The sequence below is a fragment of the Nycticebus coucang genome, chromosome 10 (genome assembly GCF_027406575.1).
Source record: "Nycticebus coucang isolate mNycCou1 chromosome 10, mNycCou1.pri, whole genome shotgun sequence".
NCBI lineage: Eukaryota > Metazoa > Chordata > Mammalia > Primates > Lorisidae > Nycticebus > Nycticebus coucang.
The window spans coordinates 47368509-47389937 of NC_069789.1; the positions used below are offsets into that span (position 1 = coordinate 47368509).

Here is a 21429-nt window from a genome sequence, read left to right on the forward strand (position 1 = left end):
ATTTCTGTTTTTCATGCGTATTTTTCTATTATTATTATTGTTCTTAATGTTATTGTGCTATATTTTACTGTGGAATACTTTTATATAAACGAATCACTCTGCTTTTGTTTTGATAATTTCTTCTAGTTCTTCAACATTTGGCACTGTATTTCCTTCAAAGTTAAAATGTCTATCATTTTTTCTTTTTATTAAAATGATAAAACTGTCTAGTTACTATTACAAGTATTTTTCAATGCCTACTGTGTATTGGGTATTATTTGCATGTGTTTTTCTTGTTTAATCCTTCTCATTCTGTGAAGTGGATTATAGGATGATGAGGTTTATTTTGCACATGCGAAAACAGGTTTATAAAATGTACATCATGGCTTGGTCTCTGTGGCACAGTGGTAGCTTGGCATCTGTAGCACCAACCACATGCACCGAGACTGGCGGGTTCAAGCCTGGCCTGGGCCAGCTAAAGAGCAATGGCAATTGCAACAAAAAATAGCTGGGTGTTGTGGCCAGCACCTGTAGTCCCAGCTACTTGGGAGACTGAGGCAAGAGAATCGCTTGAGCCCAAGAGTTACAGGTTGCTGTGAGCTGTGATGCCACAGCACTCTACCAAGGGCAACATAGTGAGACTCTGTCTCAATAAAATAAAATAACAAAATAAAATAAAATAGCCTGGCTAGTAAAGAACAGAACTGGATTGAATACAGGTCTCTGTGTCTCTGAATCCTAGGCTCTTAACTCTCATGGCAAAACGTTTTCAAATGACTCTACTGACATAAGCAGGATGGTGCAACAAGAGGCCCCAGCTCTTGTCCCTCTGTCACATAGAAAATCACCTATTTAAAAACTATCCATTTATGAAAAATATCATTATGAGTGCTCTAGAGTTTAGTTCTATCCATTAAATACGTGCAACTTTTTGCCTGTCAGTCTTACAACATAAAGTAGTTAAAAAAATCAACTCTTGGAAATGAGTATATAGCATGCAAATTGGGTTTAAGTTGATTTTTCTTTATATTACAACCTGGTGATTCCAATTCATTTCCTTAACAAGTGTTTATGGAGCTCCTGAATGTTATTTATTGTTCTAGGCACAGGGATAGGTGGAAAGTCAACCAGGGATAAGAGAAGTGTAAGGTTACCTCTTTAAGGAGTTTGTAATTTACTTGTTTGTAAAATACTTACTACATCTTCACTAAGTTTTCTGTGTTTAATCAGCTCTCTCTCGTATGGTTTTATAATCATTACATTGCAGTATTATTAAAATATGAAAAGACAGCTTTGACATTTTTACCAAGTTCCACCAGATGAATTCTACTATTGGCCACATTATTTCTTGAACCTTGCTGTTAACTTAAAGCTGCACAGCATATCAATTTAGAATGCATTTTTATTTTTGCTCTATTTAGTTTTCTCAAGCTCCTGTTGAGCCTGGTGAATCTTTTCATTGTTCTGCTGCTCTGTAGTGTCTAAAAGTAATGAAAAATTACCAAGGAGCAGATGTTTTTTAATCTTTCCTCTAACATTCACAATCATCTTTCCAAATTAATCTGCCTTTCTTCATATTAATGATGAGGAACATGAGGCTGCAAATGCCTCACAGGTATTGTTCCAGGGCGGTCACCTACTGGCTTCAGATTTCTTTCAAACTTTTTAATGAAATCCTTAGATAGGCTGTAACAAATCATGCCCTTATCCCCTTCTGTGAGAACCACGGTTCCTTATAGGCATTAAAATATGGTGAGACCTGTGGTAAAGTGATTACTTGTCTGTCCCTGAATGGTTCTGAAAATTTAAGGTGTTGTACTTTGTTGTTGAGACAGAGTCTCACACTGTTGACCAGCCTGGAGTATCATGGCATCACCTCATTCACAGCAACCTCCAACTCCTGGGTTCAAGTGATACTGTTGCCTCATCCTCCTGAGTAGCTGGGACTATAGGCCTCCCCCTCCATGATGATGGCTAAGTTTTCTATTTTTAGTAGAGATAGAGTCAGGCTCTTGCTCAGGCTGGTCTCAAGCTCCTGAGCTCAAGGCATCCTCCCACCTTGGCATATCTGAGTGCTAGGATTCTGGGGGAGCCACCACACCCAGCCTGAAAGTTGTACTTCTTAAGAGAGATTTCAGCACTTTTCTCTGTAAGCCAGTTGTTTCAAGGCACTTGTATGAAACCGTAAAAGAATTGTTTACTGAGTTGAAGGAGGAGGGTGTTGGTGACTTTCTTTGTTGCTGAAAGCATAGATCTGTTTATAAGAAGCTTCTCAAGTAGAGAGTTGAATCCATGTTGAGTGAAAGAACAGGGAAACTTGGGTGTTTCACCAAAGTTTGAACTGACATGGGATGTGGTAGAGGAAATTGCAACATTGTCTAGAAAGGGAAGGCAGTTAGATCTTTGGCTATTAATTGGGAAACTGTGACCTGAATCCATTTTTCTCCCAGGCTGCTAAGATTTTATTTCCAGAGTCTTTGACAGTTGTCACAAATATACCATAATGTGGCAACATTATGGGTTTGTCTTACATATTTTGGGGACTGTTCCGCAGAGGACTTTGATTTGGGGACATATCTTCATTGGTGAGTTAGAATCAGGTATAAAGGAAAACTGCCTTAAACAAGAGTTGTGATTCATTGCCTACAATGAGAAAATACCACACATGGGAGCTGCCAGAAACACTTTTATGGCAGAAGTGTTTGCTCTTTCCCCTCTTTCATGGGAGTTTTCTTTCATGAAAGCTCCTTCCAAGAGGCTGTCACAGAAACGTCACAGGCGTAAGAGTTCCTGTAGGAAATGTAATGGCTTTTGAAATCGAGTTTCCTGTAATGTGAAGAGGGTTTCTATATTTGAAACATAAAACAAAACTGAGTATTATTTTCTTTATAGCAATTGTTTCATAGGCAGTTTAAAAAAATGAAAAATTAGAAATCACAATTTTATGTTAGAGAGATTGAAAGCGTATTAACCATTAAAAATTTTGCAGTTTTGTGAGTTTGGGCAAACTTTCTGTATTCACAAAAATAATTTTAATATGTAAAGTGTTGGCTTTGAAGTTTTCTTTTGAGGGCAGTAATGTGTTTAAAAGATAAATTCTTTATTTTTGTTTGAATGGGCAAAAGATGAATATGATGCAAATATTAAAAGTACAAAAGATGATACAGAAAAAAGTCTTCATTCCACCTCTGTTCTATAGCCTCCTGGTCCCCCTCCTAGAGGCCAAAGTTTTTAATATGCTCTTCGGAGATAGTTTATATAAAATTCCTGCTCTCTTTTCCTCATACTCTTTCTACTGACCAGTCTCTTGGTCACGGTATAACCAGCATTGCCTCTTATTTTGGAAGGCATTCGTTTTGGCACCGTAGAGCTTTCCCATTTGCTTTTCTGTTACACGTAGACACAGTCTGTAAAACCTGTCAGGGGTGGAGTTTTTAGGTTGCTTCCAGATTGTGCGATTATAGAGAATTTTTTCAGGCATGTATGAGTCTTAGGGCCCATAAATTCCACTAACAGGAATTTATTCTAAAGTGTGGGTGCTTGTAATTTTAACAGATATTTGCCAAATAGTTTGCTAGGGAAATTATACCATCAAACATATATTGTGGTGCACTGTAGTATTGCCTTTTGAAGGCTTTTTCTTGGAGGTAAGAATATGAGAATTAAAAAAATATACATCCTTACATATATAATAAGTAGATATGTGTGTACATTTAGATATATTCTGTTAAGAAATCATATTTGAGCCTCTTTTTTGGAAGCAAGGTGTTTATGTGGCAGTTTTCCAGCACTGAGAGCTATCAGATTGAGAAGATATGAATAATGGGTGATTTGTGTGGCACGTGGTTTTGTCTTTTCTTTCTCTCTTCTGCCCCTCTGAATGCTTTAAGAACTAGCTGAGTGTTACCTTCTTCCATGAAACCCTCCTTAATTATTCTTTGCAGCTATACTCAGTGATATGCTTTAGTAAGTTCATCTGCACAGCATCATGTTTGAGTGTTGTGTTGAAGAATCGTGGTGTTAGATTGTAAAGAGCAAAGAGGCATTTGCTTCTTAGCTTTGTCCTGTGATTTTTATCTAGTTTTGGGGAAAGATACAATAACGTTTGAAAAATATTATTTTCTTATGTTTGTAAAAGCCTCCTCTAGTACTTCATTATAACATTTTAAGCATAACTCTTTTTCTTTTTTTGAGACAGTCTCACTCTGTCACTCTGGGTAGCGTGCTGTGGCCTTGTACCTCACAGCAACCTCAAACTCTTGGGCTCAAGTGATCCTCTTGCCTCAGCGTCCCAAGTAGTTGGGTCTACAGAGCCTGCCCGGCTCTTTTTAGAGATGGGGACTTGTTCTTGCTCAGGCTGGTCTCGAACTCCTGAGCTCAGGCAATCCACCTCCCCCGCCCCCCCCACCCCACCCCGAGTGCTAGGATTATAGGCGTGAGCCACCAGGCCTGGCACAAGCATAAGTCTTACAGTTTTTCTGAACATAAAAGGAATGATGAGCATTATAGAAAATATAAGAAATACAGAAAACTCTACAGAGCAGATACTAAAAATCACCCAGGAGCGCAGAGCGGTTTGGTGGGTCGTTGGGAAAGCATCATTTCTTTGCTCGGTGACTGCGGCTCTTCATTGGGTACCAGAAGTGGCGTGGCGCTCTGAGAAGTGGCCTAAAACTTCGGTGTTGGGTAAAAGAAAATGGCTCAAACCAAGCAGACCAATCGTAAACCGACTGGTGGGAAAGCCCCCCGCAAACAGCTGGCCACCAAAGCTGCCAGGAAAAGCGCTCCCTCTACCTGCAGGGTGAAGAAGCCTCATCGCTACAGGCCCGGCACCGTGGCGCTCAGAGAGATTCGTCCTTATCAGAAATAGACTGAGCTGCTCATTCGGAAGCTGCCTTTCCAGAGGTTGGTGAGGGAGATCGCCCAGGATTTCAAAACCGACTAGAGGTTTCAGAGTGCGGCCATTGGTGCGCTTCAGGAGGCTAGTGAAGCGTACCTGGTGGGTTTGTTTGAAGATACTAATCTGTGTGCCATCCAGGCTAAGAGAGTCACCATCATGCCCAAAGACATCCAGTTGGCTCGCGGGATACGGGGAGAGAGAGCTTAAGTGAAGGCAGTTTTTATGGTGTTTTGTAGTAAATTCTGTAAAATACTTTGGTTTAATTTGTGACTTTTTTTGTAAGAAATTGTTTATAATATGTTGCATTTGTACTTAAGTCATTCCATCTTTCACTCAGGATGAATGCGAAAAGTGACTGTGCACAGACCTCAGTGATGTGAGCATTGCTGCTCAGGAGTGACAAGTTGCTAATATGCAGAAGGGATGGGTGATATTTCTTGCTTCTCATGATGCATGTTTCTGTATGTTAATGACTTGTTGGGTAGCTATTAAGGTACTAGAATTGATAAATGTGTACAGGGTCCTTTTGCAATAAAACTGGTTATGACTTGAAAATAAAATAAAATAAAATAATAAAAATCACCCAGAACCCTGCTAGCCGTGAATAATTGTAGCCATCATTTCCTTTGTCCTTTTGTGTGTGTATGTTTATAATTAAAGGAGAACAGCAGGCCAGTGTAGTTATACATTCTCCTTCTTCTTCAGCCTAGGAACAATCGACTGTTTGGGGTGTGCCCTTCCAGAACATTTCCTATGCCCATCTATACATAATAGGAAATGTAGAGAAAGTTTTGAAAAAAATCAGAAACAAAATCATACCACATGTCACACTGCGATTGCTTTTGCCACTCAGTAATTTCTGTGGCACAGTTCTTATAAACATTTGTACCTTTGCAACAGGTTCCATAGGCTTCCAGCCAAGGTGGGTTTCTCCTTTTACAAATAATGCAGAACTGAACATCCTTTTAGATAGATGCATGTGGAATCTTACAGACTAGAGATGGAAGAAGTGGGTTAAAAATCATGTACACTTAAATTTTGATAGATAATGACAAGTTTCCACTTAAAAAAATTTTTTCTTTTACGGTATACAAATTTTTTTCCCTTTTTTATTGTTAAATCATAGCTGTGTACATTAGTGCAATCAAGGGGTACAATGTGCTGGTTTCATATACAATCTGAAATAGTCTCATCAAACTGTTCAACATAGCCTTCATGGCATTTTCTTAGTTATTGTATGTAGACATTTGTTTTCTGCCTTTAGTAAGTTTCGCCTGTACCCATTCTAAGATGCAGCAGTAGGTGTGGCCCCACCCATAATGCTCCCTCCACTCTAACCTCCCCCCTCCCTTCCCCTTCCTTGGCCCTTTCCTCATAGTCTTGTGCTATAGTTGGGTTATAGCCTTCATGTGAAAGCTATAATTTAGCTTCATAGTAGGGCTGAGTACATTGGATACTTTTTCTTCCATTCCTGAGATACTTTGCTAAGAAGAATATTTTCCGGCTCCATCCATGTAAACATGAAAGAGGTAAAGTCTCCATCTTTCTTTAAGGCTGCATAATATTCAATGGTATACATGTAACACAATTTGCTAGTCCATTTGTGGGTCGATGGGCACTTGGGCTTCTTCTATGACTTAGCAATTACAAATTGGGCTGCAATAAACATTATGGTACAGATGTCTTTATTATATTGTGATTTTTGGTCTTCTGGGTATAAACCTAGTAAAGGAATTACAGGATCAAATGGCCGGTCTATCTTTAGGTCTCTAAGTATTCTCCAAACATCCTTCCAGAAGGAATGTATTAGTGGGCATTCCCACCAGCAGTGTAGAAGTGTACCCTTTTCTCAACATCAATGCCAACATCTCTGGTTTTGGGATTTTGTTATGTGGGCTACTCTTACTGGGGTTAGGTGATATCTCAAAGTAGTTTTGATTTGCATTTCTCTGATGATTAAGGATGATGAGCTTTTTTTCATGTGTTTGTAGATCGTGTGTCTGTCTTCTTTAGAGAAGTTTCTCTTCAAGTCCCTTGCCCAACCTGAGATGGGATCACTTGTTCTTTTCTTGCTAATACGTTTGAGTTCTCTGTGGATTCTGGTTATTAGACCTTTATCGAAGGTATAACCTGCAAATATTTTCTCCCATTCTGAGGGCTCTCTGCTTGCTTTACTTACTATGTTCTTGGCTATGCAGAAGCTTTTTAGTTTGATCAGGTCCGAGTAGTGTATTTTTGATACTGCTTCAATTGCCTGGGGAGTCCTCCTCATAAAATATTCACCCAGGCCGATTCCTTCAAGAGTTTTCCCTGCACTTTCTTCAAGTATTTTTATAGTTTCATGTCTAAGTTTAAATCTTTTATCCAGTGAGAGTCTATCTTAGTTAATGGTGAAAGGTGTGGGTCCAGCTTCAATCTTCTACAGGTTGCCAGCCAGTTCACCCAGCACCATTTGTTAAATAGGGAATCTTTACCCCACTGAATGTTTTTAATTGGCTTGTCGAAGATCAAGTAACAGTAAGTAGCTGGATTCATCTCTTGGTTCTCTATTCTGTTCCAGACATCTACTTCTCTGTTTTTGTGCCACTACCATGCTGTTTTGATCACTATAGATTTATAGTACAGTCTTAGGTCTGGTAGCATGATTCCTCCTACTGTATTTTTATTGCTGAGTAATGTTTTGGCTATTTGAGGTTTTTTCTGATTCCATATAAAACGAAGTATTATTTTTTCAAGATCTTTAAAATATGACAATGGAGCTTTAATAGGAATTGCATTAAAATTAAATATTGGTTTGGGTAGTATAGACATTTTAAGAATGTTGATTCTTCCCAGCAATGAACATGGTATGTTTTTCCATTTGTTAACATCTTAAGCTATTTCTTTTCTTAAAGTTTCATAGTTCTCTTTGTAGAGATCTTTCACGTCCTTTGTTAGGTATAGTCCCAAATATTTCATCTTCTTTGGCACTACTGTGAAAGGAATAGAGTCCTTGACTGTTTATTCAGCTTGGTTATTGTTGGTATATATAAAGGCTACAGATTTATGGGTGTTGATTTTGTAGCCTGAGACATTGCTGTATTCCTTGATCACTTCTAAAAGTTTTGTAGTAGAATCCCTAGTGTTTTCCAGATATACGATCATATCATCTGCGAAGAGTGTAAGTTTGATCTCTTCTGACCCTATGTGGATACCCTTGATTGCTTTTTCTTCCCTAATTGCAATGGCTAAAACTTCCATTACAATGTTAAAGAGCAATGGAGACAATGGGCAACCTTGCCTGGTTCCTGATCTAAGTGGAAACGATTTCAATTTAATTCCATTCAATAAGATATCGGCTGTGGGTTTGCTGTAGATGGCCTCTATTAGTTTAAGAAATGTCCCTTCTATACCAATTTTCTTAAGTGTTCTGATTATGAAGGGATGCTGGATATTATCATAAGCTTTTTCTGCATCAATTGAAAGAACCATATGGTTCTTATTTTTTAGTTTGCTTATGTGCTGAATGACATTTATAGATTTACGTATATTGAACCAGCCTTGAGACCCTGGGATAAATCCCACTTGGTCGTGGTATATAATTTTTTTGATGTGTTGTTAGATTCTGTTTGTTTTGATCTTATTGAGTATTTTAGCATCAATATTCATTAGTGATATTGGTCTATAATTTTCTTTTCTTGTTGGGTCTTTCCTTGCTTTGGGGATCAAGGTGATGTTTGCTTCGTAGACTGTGTTGGGTAATATTCCTTCTTTTGCTATATTTTGGAAGAGGTTTAGTAATATAGGTACTAGTTCTTCTTTAAAGGTTTGGTAGAATTCTGACATAAAGCCATCTGGTCCTGGGCTTTTCTTTTTAGGGAGATTTTGTATAGTTGGTGCTATTTCAGAACTTGATATAGGCCTGTTCAACATTTCCACTTCATTCTGGCTAAGTCTTGGTAGGTGGTGTGCTTCCAGGTATTGGTCGATTTCTTTCAGATTTTCATATTTGTGAGAGTAGAGTTTCTTGTAGTATTTGTTAAGGATTTTTTGAATTTCTGAGGGGTCTGTTGTTATTTCATCGTTACATTTCTGATTGATGAAATTAGAGATTTTACTCTTTTTTTCCTGGTTAAGTTGGCCAAAGGTTTATCTATTTTATTGATCTTTTCTAAAAACAAACTTTTGGATGTATTGATCTGTTGTATAATTCTTTTGTTTTCAATTTCATTTAATTCTGCTCTGATTTTGGTTATTTCTTTTCTTCTGCTGGGTTTGAGGTTGGAGTGTATTTCCTTCTCTAGTTGCTTGAGATGTCCCATTAAGTTATTAACTTCCTCCTTCCGTTTTCTTGAGGAAGGCTTGCAGTCCTATAAATTTTCCTCTTAGGATTGCCTTTGCAGTATCCCAGAGGTTCTGGGAATTCGTGTCTTGATTATTGTTTTGTTCCAAAAATTTGGTGATTTCCTTCTTAATCTCATCAATAACCCATCTATCCTTTAGGATAAGGTTGTTTAGCTTCCATGTTTTTGTATGGGTATGCAGGTTCCTGTTATAGAGTTCAACTTTTATTCTATGATGGTCTGAGAAGATGCAAGGAATAATTTCTATTTTTTTAAATTTGCCGAGGTTAGATTTGTGCCCTAGGATGTGGTCGATTTTGGAGTATGTTCCGTGGGCTGATGAGAAGAATGTGTATTCAGTTTTGTTAGGATGAAATGTTCTGTGTAGATGTGTATTAGGTCCAGATTTTGAATGGTTAAGTTCAAATCTAAAATTTCTTTGCTTAGCGTCTTTTTGGAGGATCTATCTAGCACTGCTAAAGGGGTGTTAAAATCTCCATCTACTATGGAACTGGAGGAAATCAAATTACTCATGTCTGTTACAGTTTCTCTTATAAATTGAGGTGCGTTCTGGTTGGGTGCATAAATATTAATAATTGAAATCTCATCATATTGAGTATTACCTTTAACAAATATGAAGTGGTCCATCCCTATCCTTCCTTATTTTGGTTGGTTTAAAGCCTATTGGGTCTGTGAATAGGATTGCAATGCCTGCTTTTTTCTGCTTTCCATTTGCCTGGAGTATAGATGACCATCCCTTCACCTTCAGTCTATATTTGTCTTTTAATGTAAAATGCGATTCTTGTATACAACAGATATCTGGCTTGAGTTTTTGTATCCAGTCAGCCAACCTCTGCCTCTTTAGAGGACAATTTAAACCATTCACATTAATTGAGAATATTGTTAAGCCTTTTGAGAGTCCAGTGGACATTTTTAATCCTTTTGCGACTGTGGAAGTTGGATTTGATCAAAATTTTCTGGGTGGGTATACTTTTGTGGTGGCGGATTACACTGGTCTTTATGGAGGATAGGTCTGAGAATATCCTGGAGAGCTGGTTTAATTATGGCAACCACTTGCCAGTTTTCCACTGCTTTTGTCCTCCTTTTGGGGTCCAGAAGTCCCTTGCTGACTCCGTGTATCCTCAAAGGGGTGATTATAGGCAGATCCCACCAGCCAGAGATGCCTGGAGTCTTATCTCCCCATACTCACCATGCCCAGTTGCAGGGAAGCTATTACTCCTATGGTATACAAATTTCTGCTCAGCGAAGCTGTTTATAAGAAAAGCATGACAGGGCATGTGCCAGAAGCATCACAAAGTACCACCAACATTTAAGGTCAATCCCACTTGAGATCTACTTCTCTGTGAAGAGCCGATGGTCTGCAGGGGTCAGTACCTGAGGCGGTAGCGTAGGTACATGGCTCTCCCAGACGACAATGCCTCTATTTGGCACCACGATGCTGAGATTAGGAGAATCTGCAGTTGCTTTGCTCCACCGGTTAGGAGATGCAGTAGTGAAAAGCCAGCGCGCAAGCGTGTGTGTGCACCTGTGTGTGTGTGTGTGCACGAGTGCCGGCGTGCTCCTGGACTCTCCTGCGAGGAATTGTTCCCTAGTAAATAAAAAGCACCAGCTAGCACTGCAGGTGGCACGTCCAGCTCTCTCCACCTGGGCCACTTTAAATTTGAATTGTGTATCCTGGTAAATAATAACCTCCGTGTGCTTATCAACCCTAGAGATGATCAATCTCTTTGATTTTACTTGATAGGTAAAGCACGGCCTCTTATCCATGTTTAATTTACATTTTTAGAGAAAGAAAAGTGGTTGAATGTCTTCCTATATTTCTTGTGATTTTTTTCAGCTGTAAATTATCCATCTTTCTAGTTTCATATTGATTATTGGGATTTCTTCGATATTAACTGACATATATTGTAAGTATTTTCTTCCGCATTGTTGTTTTCTAACCTGCTTTTATTACCTTCAGCCATACAGGAGTTATTAAAAGGACTTAATAAAATCTGTATGGTCTTTTAGTTTTGGATCTTACTTAGCAAAGACCTTCCAATTTATAATTATTTTTTCTAGCACTTTTATAATTTTTTCTTTCGGAGATTGAGCTAGATTGAACGACTGAATGATTGAGTTCTACAATTCCTTTTCCCCTCTAGTAAAATCGTGAGAATTTCTGTATTTATTGTATATGATTTTTATGGTTTAGCAAAGCTGTTCTGTATAATGTAGATTAATTTATATATTAAGTTAAATCTAAAGCATGGAAGTTCACAGATTATAGCTATCCTACAGGACTTTCCAAATCTCTCTGCGGCTGTCATCTAGTTGAAGTCATTTCTAATAATAACATTTATTGGGTCACCGTAAGGGTCTCAGGACATGGAGAAGAGCATCATAAAGAAAACATAGGCCTCATCAAATCATTTCTGTTTGTATCTATAATATTTCATTTGAAAAGGAAAGTGTTGATTAAAAGAAGAAACAGAAAACCAATTATTTGCTAATCTATTTGCAGTTTTGGGAGCAGGGCAGGTAACAGTAACTGATTTTTCCAGAGGGATTTCATTCAGTGACTGGTGCTGATCATGCACCAGTGTGTGGTAGCATGTGGGTGTGACTAGAATTCCTTGCCCTGAAGACCTGGGCTGAGCTCCCTTGACTAGGCTGTGACTGAGCCTAACTCTGTTTCCAGCCCTATCCTGTTTCTGTTGTAAACTATGTTCCTAGTGTGACCTTCTGCTCTAGAACACTTCGCATACTACAATACCACCTTTGTTCACTGGAATCTAGTTATGCAGAAGCAATAAATATGGCAGAATATAAATTTTTTTTGAGAACTGAAGTGTATTTCTGAATCTATGAGCATAAAACTGAAATGGAAAATTACTGAGTACATTATAAGCTTAAGACCAGGAATGCCAGAAGGGTTTTATTTTTATGTTTAGAAGAGAAACATGAAGTGTTGTTTGTGTGTGAAACATATATTAAAATACCTATTTAAAAAAGCCTTTTTCCTGCTTGACCTTCATTGGATAACTGTAATCTTATCTAAATTTCTTATCTCCTGTAGTGAATTAGTAGCAATTACTGTAGATTTTCTGACCAATTGTTATTTTTCATCTCAGTGGCATTTTTTTCCAGAATATTTTAATTAAATGTAATTCTTAATATCATTTTTCAAGTCTCCTTTTTATTCCTTGAGTATTGATTCTTTTTACCACCTTTCTCATGCTTGTAATAGCTATAAATTGATAACTCATTTATTTGTGGATCAGGTACTCTGATAGTTTCTTTACTTGCATTATCTTATTTACTCCTTCCACTGACCCTGTGAAGTATAGTTATTATTTTCATCGTAGGGAGGAAAAAAACTAAGGCTTTATCCCTGCCTTGCCTTCATTGAATAACTGGAATCTTCTCTAAATTCCCTATCTCCTGAATTAATAGCACATTATTTCTTACTTAGATTCGTTTGAATTTGAAGGAAAATAGAGGTTAAATAATGTGTCCAAGATTTTACATTGGTTGAAACTCAAACACAGTATACAAATTCAGGACTTACTTCAAAGTTCAGGGTCTTAACTAATAGAATGTCTTTAGATTTTTTTCCACCTTAATGAGTAACTCTGTGTCTCCATCCCTTCCTGGAGATGGAGAAGAGAAAATACCTCTCCCCACTAATACTGGTCTGAATTCTGAGACAGTTACTTCTTGATCCAAAGTAATTTTGGAGGTGGAGCAAGATGGCGGCCGAGTAACAGCTTCCCTGCAACTGGGCATGGTGAGTCTGGGGAGATAAGACTCCAGGCATCTCTGGCTGGTGGGATCTGCCTATAATCATCCCTTTGAGGATACAGGGAGTCACCAAGGGACTTCTGGACCCCAAAAGGAGGACAAAAAGAGTGGAAAACTGGCAAGTGGTTGCGTGTGTCGATCAACCTAATCCCACTGGCAGCCATAAGTGCAAGCAGCAGTGAGACTGCAAACCAGAAAGGCCTTACCTGTGAACTGTTTCGGTGTTTTTGGACTTGACACTCTGTTGAACTGCCTTGGGGAGAGCTTGAGCAGGAGTGCGGAAACTTTGGGCATTGTCTGGGGCCCCAGACGGAGCCACTGAGCCGGACGAAACTAATAGTGTTTAACCGTGGGTGCAGGGAGCCATTGTGAGAGAACTGCCCCGGCAAGCTCTGCCCTCAGGGTTGCAGACCAATGATCGGGTGGGAACTAGTAACCTACTGACTGAGCAGCCTAAAGGCGGGGACTGAGCTGCCTTACAGCCTTAACCCTCAGGGGCAGAGTGAGACCTGTTTTGGCACACTGGAGCCTCGGGCTGTTGCCCTGGGTAGAATGCCGTGGTGTCATAGCTCATAGCAACCTCAAACTCCTGGGCTTGGCACCCCCCGAACCTCCACAAGAGCTGCGCCGTGACCCCCGACCTGTGACCCACACCCACCGGGGCCTCCTCATGCCCTGACCAGGAACTGTGGGAGCCACGCAACCCTGCATCCTCCCTCCTGTACCCTCCCTGCCTCCATACCAGCCCACTCGTCTTGCCAGGGACTCTGGTAGCCGCGTGCCCTCCAGAGACCTCCCTGCCTCTGTGCAGAGCCCTTCTCCTGGCCAGAGACTGCTGGAGCCTTGGGCTTTCTGTGCCAAACTCACTGGGCGCCAGGCACTCCCAGAACCCTGCGCACCGCCTCCTGCCCTGTTGCTGGATCCGGGTGTGTCACACACTCCGGAGCTGCTTCCACAACCAGAACTCCCTGGCTGGGGCAGCCCCAGAGGAACTACACAGGGTCACTCCCTAGAAAGATCCAGAAACAATAGAGTGATCCCGCTGGGGTCTAATCTTGGAGAGACACCTCCCCAACTCTGAGGATGGCCAGAGGCAACAGTGAGAAACAATCATGAGGCGAAATCAACAGAAAAACTCTGGCAATATGAATAAACAGAGTAGATCAACTCCCCCAAGGATCAATGGGGCAGACACAGGACAAGATCCTATGCACAAACAAATAGCTGAGATGTCAGACATCGAATTCAGAATCTGGAGAGCAAATAAGATCGAATTAGAATTCCAAGCAGTAACCCAAAAGATATCTCAAGAATTCAACGAATTCAAAGACCAAATGACCAAAGATTTTGACACATTGAGACCAGAAGTTGCATCCCTCAAAGATCTGAGGAACACAGTAGAATCCCTCAGTTAACAGAATGGAGCAAGCAGAAGAAAGGATTTCCGACATTGAAGACAAAGCTTTCGAATGCTCTGAAACTCTCAAAGAAGAAGAGAAATGGAGGGCAAAAACAGATCACTCTCTCAGAGAGCTCTGGGATAATTAGAAGAAAACCAATATTCATCTTATAGGGATCCCTGAAAGTGACGAAGTGGCTTCACAAGGCACAGAGTCTCTTCTCCATGAGATTATGAAGGAGAACTTTCCAGACATGCCAAGAGATTCTGAAATTCAGATAGCAGACAGTTTCAGAACTCCAGCACTACTCAACCCAAATAAGACATCCCCCAGACACATCATAATCCATTTCACTAAAGTTTCATCATAAGTCTACAAGAGAATCCAACTGTGTTTTATCAAGACCGATGAATAAAAGTGGGAGGTCAGGTGCAGTGGCTCACACCTGTAATCTTAGCTCTCTGGGAGGCTGAGGCAGGTAGATTGCCTGAGCTCAGGAGTTTGAGACCATCCTGAGCAAGATGGACACCCCATCTCTACTAAAAATAGAAAACTAGCCGGTTTAGTACTTGAGACCATATTGTCTCAGGTACTCGGGAGGCTGAGGCAAGAGGCTCACTTGAGCCTAGGAGTGTGAGTTTGCTGTGAGCCATGATGACACCAAGGCACTTATACCCAAGACCCAAGGCATCAGAATGACACTCTGTCTCAAAAAAGAAAAGAAAAAAAGAAAGAAAGAAAAAGAAAAAGGTATCTACCCAGAAGAAAAAAATCATTTTATCATGAGGACATTTGCACTAGACTGTTTATGGCAGCTCAGTTTATAATTGCCTAGATGTGGAAACAACGTAAATGCCCATCAACTCAGGAATGGATTAACTAATTGTGGTACATGCACACCATGGAATAATATAGAGCCTTAAAAAAGATGGTGACTTTACATTTTTTGTAATATTCTAGATGGAGTTAAAACACATTCTTCTTAGTAAAGTATCACAAGAATGGAAAAGCAATTATCCAATGTACTCAATGCTATTATGAAGCCAGTAGATGATCTAATGCATGCCCACATAGGAGGAAAACTCATTTCAATTCAAGTTGAAGGGGTGATGAGAGAAGGGGGACAGGGAGGGGATTGCGGTGCTCTCACTAAATGGGCATGGGGTGGGGGTATTTGGCATACCTTTTATTTGTGGGACATAACCACAAGAGGGACTTTACCTAACAAAATCAAATATTTTGACCTGGTTGTTTGTACCCTCACAATGACCCAAAATAAATTTACTTAAAAAAAAAAAAAAGTTGGGATACTTTATGAGCCCTGACAGACACAGCCACTGTAGGGCTCTTACTATAGTTTTATCCATGAACTAGTATTATATTGCAGCACTGTGAGAACATGTAAAATGAAATGATTTTAGAGTTTTCCCAGGCCATTTCCAATCCTACATAATTACTGTAATCAACAGATTTTAAGAACTTATTGAAGAAATGTAATTTTAAAAACACATCTGGCGCCGGTAGCAGACCGTAAGCCTCTGCAGGAGGCTCTGAGCAACGGGGGGGGGGGGGGGGTGCGAGCGGCGGGCGACGGGGGGCCGTGACCTGAGCAGAGCTGGGGCCATGAGCCGCTGCTACTGGGCTAAGCAGGTCCAGCCCGCTGGTCCTGGCGATGTCGGGCTACCCACGCCACCCAGGCACCACCCTGCTGTCTCGAGCCTGGAGCCTCGTCATTCCCGATGATGACAAACTTGAAGATCTTGAAGAGGCAAATCTATTCTCCTTCAAAGAATTTCTGAAAACCAAGAACCTCAGCTTGTCCAAAGAAGATGCAACCAACAGAATTTATTCAAAGGGTGAGGACACTTGAGTGGAAATTAGAAGCAAAAATGATCAAGGAGGAGAGTGACTACCATGACCTGGAGTCGGTGGTTCAGCAGGTGGAGCAGAACCTGGAGCTCATGACAGCTCAGGTCTCCAACTTCAAACATGAGAATGAAACTCTGAGGTCAGGCCAGGGTGCCAGCTTAACTGTTGTGAAGCAGAACACCAACGTGGCCTTACAGAACCTCCACGTTGTCATGAACAGCGCACAGGCTTCCATAAAGCAGCTGGTTTCCAGAGCCGAAACGTTGAATCTTGTTGCCGAGATCCTTAAATCTATAGACAGAATTTCTGAAATTAAAGACAAGGAGGACAACTCCTGAGGAGCATTGCAATGCTCTCGGCTCAAAGCTCTGTGCAAACCCGAGGTCACTCCTGCTTCATCTGAACATGCAATTGTGTCTTTAACTGTGCAGTCTTCACCCAGAGTAAAGTATTTATCATGAGATACTAATTTCATGACCTAGAACAGCGTTATTGGCTGCCCACAATGGGAGTCGCTCCTGTCTGGGAGTCCAATGTACAACTTCCTTGCGGTCCTTGTGAAATTCCTGCTGTTTTATAGGTACTAATAATCTGTTGAAAGGAATTTTTATAAAAGCTAGTGATTTTTTAAATTGCTAAACATAAAAGTAGCTATTCTATAATAACTGTTTTTCATTACTATTTTAAAAAATTGTACGTTAAGTTCAGTGGATTGAACTTGATAACATAAGTAGAAAACGCTAAATGAGCCATCATGGAAATGATCAGCTTGGGCCAGGACTTGTGCCTTCTCACCTTTACTCAGCGTCCCTCTGTTTCTCTGTTCAGTCTTGTGGCCTTCCCAGGGTGGCCTGTGTGAGGAGGTCCTCCCACCAGGACTCCCAGGGACCAAGGCTGCACATTCCATGCTGTCTCAGCCCCACCTCTCCTATGAGCTTTCAGATTTGAAAAACTGTCTTGGGCTGAGGGTTTTAATACATATTTCAAGTATTTTGTACAATTAAGTTTAGAATTCAGGAATTGAAAGTGTGTCCAGTCTGCCTCTAGTCCCTCACCTGTAAGAGGGAAGGACAAAACGTGCCTTTTGACTATTTTCTCATAGATGTTATTTTTTTTAATTTTCTTTTCCCTCCTGTTCAGACAGCTTCTCCATTTAAATAAATTCTGAAGTTCAAAAAAAAAAATACATCTTGCCTATGCCACTGGGTAGGGGGTTATACCATATTAAGCAATTTCTGTTTCTTAAACTAGCGCAAATACAGTAATGAATTCTGACATCATGGGAAGCACTTCTGTTGTCTTATTTATAGCCAAAGATGTTTTGATGAATATGCATGAAAGGATGAAATGTATATATATATATATTTTTTTTTTTTTTAAATTTTTTGTATATATATTTTTGAAGCAGAATCTTACTGTGTCAACCTGGGTAGAGTGCCATGGCATCATCAAGGCTCACAGCAACCTCAAACTCTTGGGCTCAAGTGATCCTCTTGCAATTTTTAACTATATAGTCCTACTGTGATTCAGTAATCAACGTAATACAGTTATGTACTAGTAGTAGTGCTCTGTGAAAGGTAAGTGCTACAGTAGTAATTGTTTTATTCTAAGCTATTTCATCAGTTCCCAGAGAAATGCTTGTCTTGGGAGAAAGAGTAACTTTGAGGTTATGTGTGAAACATTTCTCCCCTCCAGGTTTTATAGGAAAACCTAAAGGATCCTCAAGTGTTTAGCTCTAGAAGGGACCTGGACTTGTTGTTGAAGTGCTTCAGTTCCTCCATCCTAATGCCGTGTTGCAGGAGGACTAATGTTGTATTTGGTCAGAGCCCTGGGATTAGACGGAAAGAGGGGAGGTAGAGACCAAGGTCAAGTCCTTACTATAGGAGAGTTATCTTTTGACCTATTTTTTATTCCCAGGAGCTCATATTTATTAGTAACTATGTGTTGCTTACTGTGCCAAGCTGCTAAATCTAAGCTCTCAGAATAGAGCGTTATATTTTGAGCTACATGCTACTATTACCCTTTATAGATAAGACACTGATGCTTAGAGAGGTTAGATATATTGGTCAAGTTGACGAGAGGTGGACTCAGGACTTTAATTTCAACATCTCTGGCTCTTAAGACTGTCCTGGGATACAGGCAGTTCCTGAGTTGAAACATCCAACTTCCGTACAACTTGCATTTATGAATGGAGGATATTATAGTAAGTCCCCAAGTTACAAACATGTACAACTTATAAGCAGAGTCTATAGGTAATAAGTAAATGAACCTGTACCTTTACCTACATACAAAACAAGAACAAACCTACAGAGCCTATCTGTTCATAACCCAGGGACTACCTGTAATCCCTTAACTTCAGTTCTCTCTGCTCATTCATTTGTTCAGTGGACCAACACAGTTGGCTCTGGAGCTCCAGGGTTGAATATGAAATGGTCCATGATCTTGAGTAGCTCATGACCTTGGAAAAGGGGCTGGAAGAGAGAGTCCACGTCTAGGGCTGAGCAAATCCAGCGAAGAGGCATCAAATCTTAGAAGGGGCACTTTAGAGAAGTTTCTGGAAAGGTGAGTCCAAGTAAGTTCTGAAGGACAAGTAGGAGTTAACTGGAAAAATCAGAAAGTAGGGCCTCTCAGAAGCAATGGCCCTCAGAGGCTTAGAGGCTAGAAATGGCATGGTTGTTCCATCATTAACAGGAAACAGAAAAAAGAAACAGCACGGTGGATTCCTGCCGTCTGCAGGGGATTGGTACATAAAGGAACCATTACATATGGGACAATAGGTATGCATTTCAGTTTAGCTTTGTGTTTTTGAGCAGAGTCTCAACCTCTTCAAGCCTCAATTTCATCATCTCTAAAATGGGGGTAAATAATATACTTATCTCAAGAGGACTATTAAAGGGTTTAATGATATAATGAACTGAAACTATTTAACATAATGCTTGACCTATAATAAATGTTCAGTATATTGAAGTTTTAAGTTATTAATTACTATCACGCTCCTCCTCCTCCTCATTATTTAGGCCTTAAAGGATCTTTCTCATACCACCTTATGTCATCTTTAGATGCATGCTTAGCCACACCATAAACTAGGGGAAATTTTGATGTCTTTGAATGCTATGGTGGAAGGATAGAGAGAATTTCATATTTTGAGAAGTAGCAAGCTCACTTTGATGAAATGTATTGCAACATAGCAGAGAGGTCAAGAACCTGTTCTGATACCCATGTTTGTGATGGGAAAAGGCAGTAATAGTGGCTGTGAACAGTGTGGCTCACACCTATAATCCTAGCACTCTGGGAGGCTGACATGGGGGGATTGCTTGAGCTTATGAATTCAAGACCAGCCTGAGCAAGAGCGAGACCCTGTCTCTAAGAAAATAGCTGGGTGTTATGGCAGACACCTATAATCTCAGCTACTCGGGAGGATGAGGCAAGAGAATCACTTGAGCCCAAGAGTTCAAGATTGCGGTGAGCTGTGATGCCAGGACACTCTACCAAGGATGACAAAGTGAGACTCTGTCTCAAAAAAAAAAAAAAAAAAAGGCAATAATACTACTTTGTGTCACTTTTGCAAAAATCTTTTAAAGTACAGCTGTCAAAAGAACAACCAAACAAATGGAAAAAAAAAACCTCTTTCCAGAGAAGGCCATTTACCCTCTTAGATCCTGAAGAACTCATCCTGGTTAGATTATGAGGCTCTTCCTGAAGGCAAGAGCCAGATTATACTCCCCTTAGAGCTATAGCATCTGACACCTTTTAGTTGCTCAGTGAAAATTAGTTGGACGAGTGAAACTGAATGATGTTCCTGAATGCTCTGGTATTTGGCATTTTAAAAAAGGGCAGATGTTGTTAAAAAAAAAAAAAAAGCTGAGAATTATGACAGTGCATTTTTTGGTTCCTTCTCCGTGATTTTTATGTGCTTAGTAATGGTATTGCTTCATTTAGATCAGTGGTTCACAACCTTCCTACTGCCGTGGCCCTTTAATACAATTCCTGTGGGTCATGACCCACAGGTTGAAAACCGCTCGTTTAGAAGCTTTAGTGATTGTGATTCTTTTGTGTGCTGTATAGAGAGTTCTGGAGATTATTAAAACGTTTTGTGGTAGGTGGGCTTTGTGATTACAGCACACTAGATCTGGCTTACACAGTCTTATTCCTACGGTGGGCTCGCATAGTGCCCGACACATACTACCCTGTTTCCCCGAAAATAAGACAGTGTCTTGTTTTAAGGTGTGCTCCCAAAGATGCTCTAGGTCTTATTTTCAGGGGACATCTTATCTTTACTGTAAGTAGGTCTTATTTTCGAAGGATGTCTTATTTTCGGGGAAACAGGGTAGGTACTTGATAAACGTGAGCAATAATGAATTTCTGTTAAAAATGGTCATTGTTCTGAAATATAATCTTATTACCTTTGTACCACAAGTAAAGGATTGCCCGTGGTCAGTACAAAATACAGCTGCTGTCTGGTGGAGATGTTATGCTGCTCACAAGGTCGGCTTATGTGCTTTTTGTGTGGGATGCTCACTTTCTTCCTATGCCAATCACTGTTGTCACATTTCAGAGGTGAGGCATTTGGGCTGAATGGGTCCAGTGTTTCAGGGCAGGGACTGTGGATCTCAGCTCTGCTCTCTGTTTGTTCTTGTTAGTACACGTATGCCTGCAATATTTGAGGTCTGTCATATATCATCTTTTGAATAAACAGAAAATCTTTGCCCTCACCCTCTCTCGGACGCAGCCATTTATGTTACCCCTGGCCTGAGATCACCAAGTTGAAAGCATCTATCTCCTCTTTCTGACACCTTAGGGAAGGGCCTTTTGGACCCAGCCAGCATATCTTTAAAGTCACCGTATAGCATGTTATTTCTCAACAAGATGCTTTTCATATGCTGTTTGAAACGTGTAAGCATTTGTCCCTGTGGCTCTTCTAATTAATTGGACTTAACAGTTTTTGATTCGCCTTCTTTAATTCTAGTCTGGATAGTTTTTGAGACCTCACGGGATGTTCCTTGCCTCACTCTCCTTCCTTTCGTTCATTTACTTTCCGTCTCTCTCCTCCTCCTGTGCCTTCTTTAGTTACATGTGACCTACCCATGAATTGGCGACTTTAGGATGTGTCTTGAAAAACAGGCATATTTTACTTGAATTTGTTTTTTGTTTTTTT

General features: G+C 40.2%; 2 protein-coding genes across 3 annotated transcripts in view; both read left to right on the plus strand.

The window, feature by feature from the left end:
* The window catches only part of PTPN14 (protein tyrosine phosphatase non-receptor type 14), a 222234-nt gene that overhangs the window by 42983 nt on the left and 157822 nt on the right, over window positions 1-21429 (plus strand). The gene's annotated exons all lie outside the window — the stretch shown is intronic.
* LOC128595877 (endosome-associated-trafficking regulator 1-like) lies at window positions 16148-17085 on the plus strand. The gene has a single exon (XM_053604958.1). It carries the CDS (start codon window positions 16235-16237, stop codon window positions 16610-16612), a length of 378 nt encoding a protein of 125 aa, XP_053460933.1. The 5' UTR covers window positions 16148-16234; the 3' UTR covers window positions 16613-17085.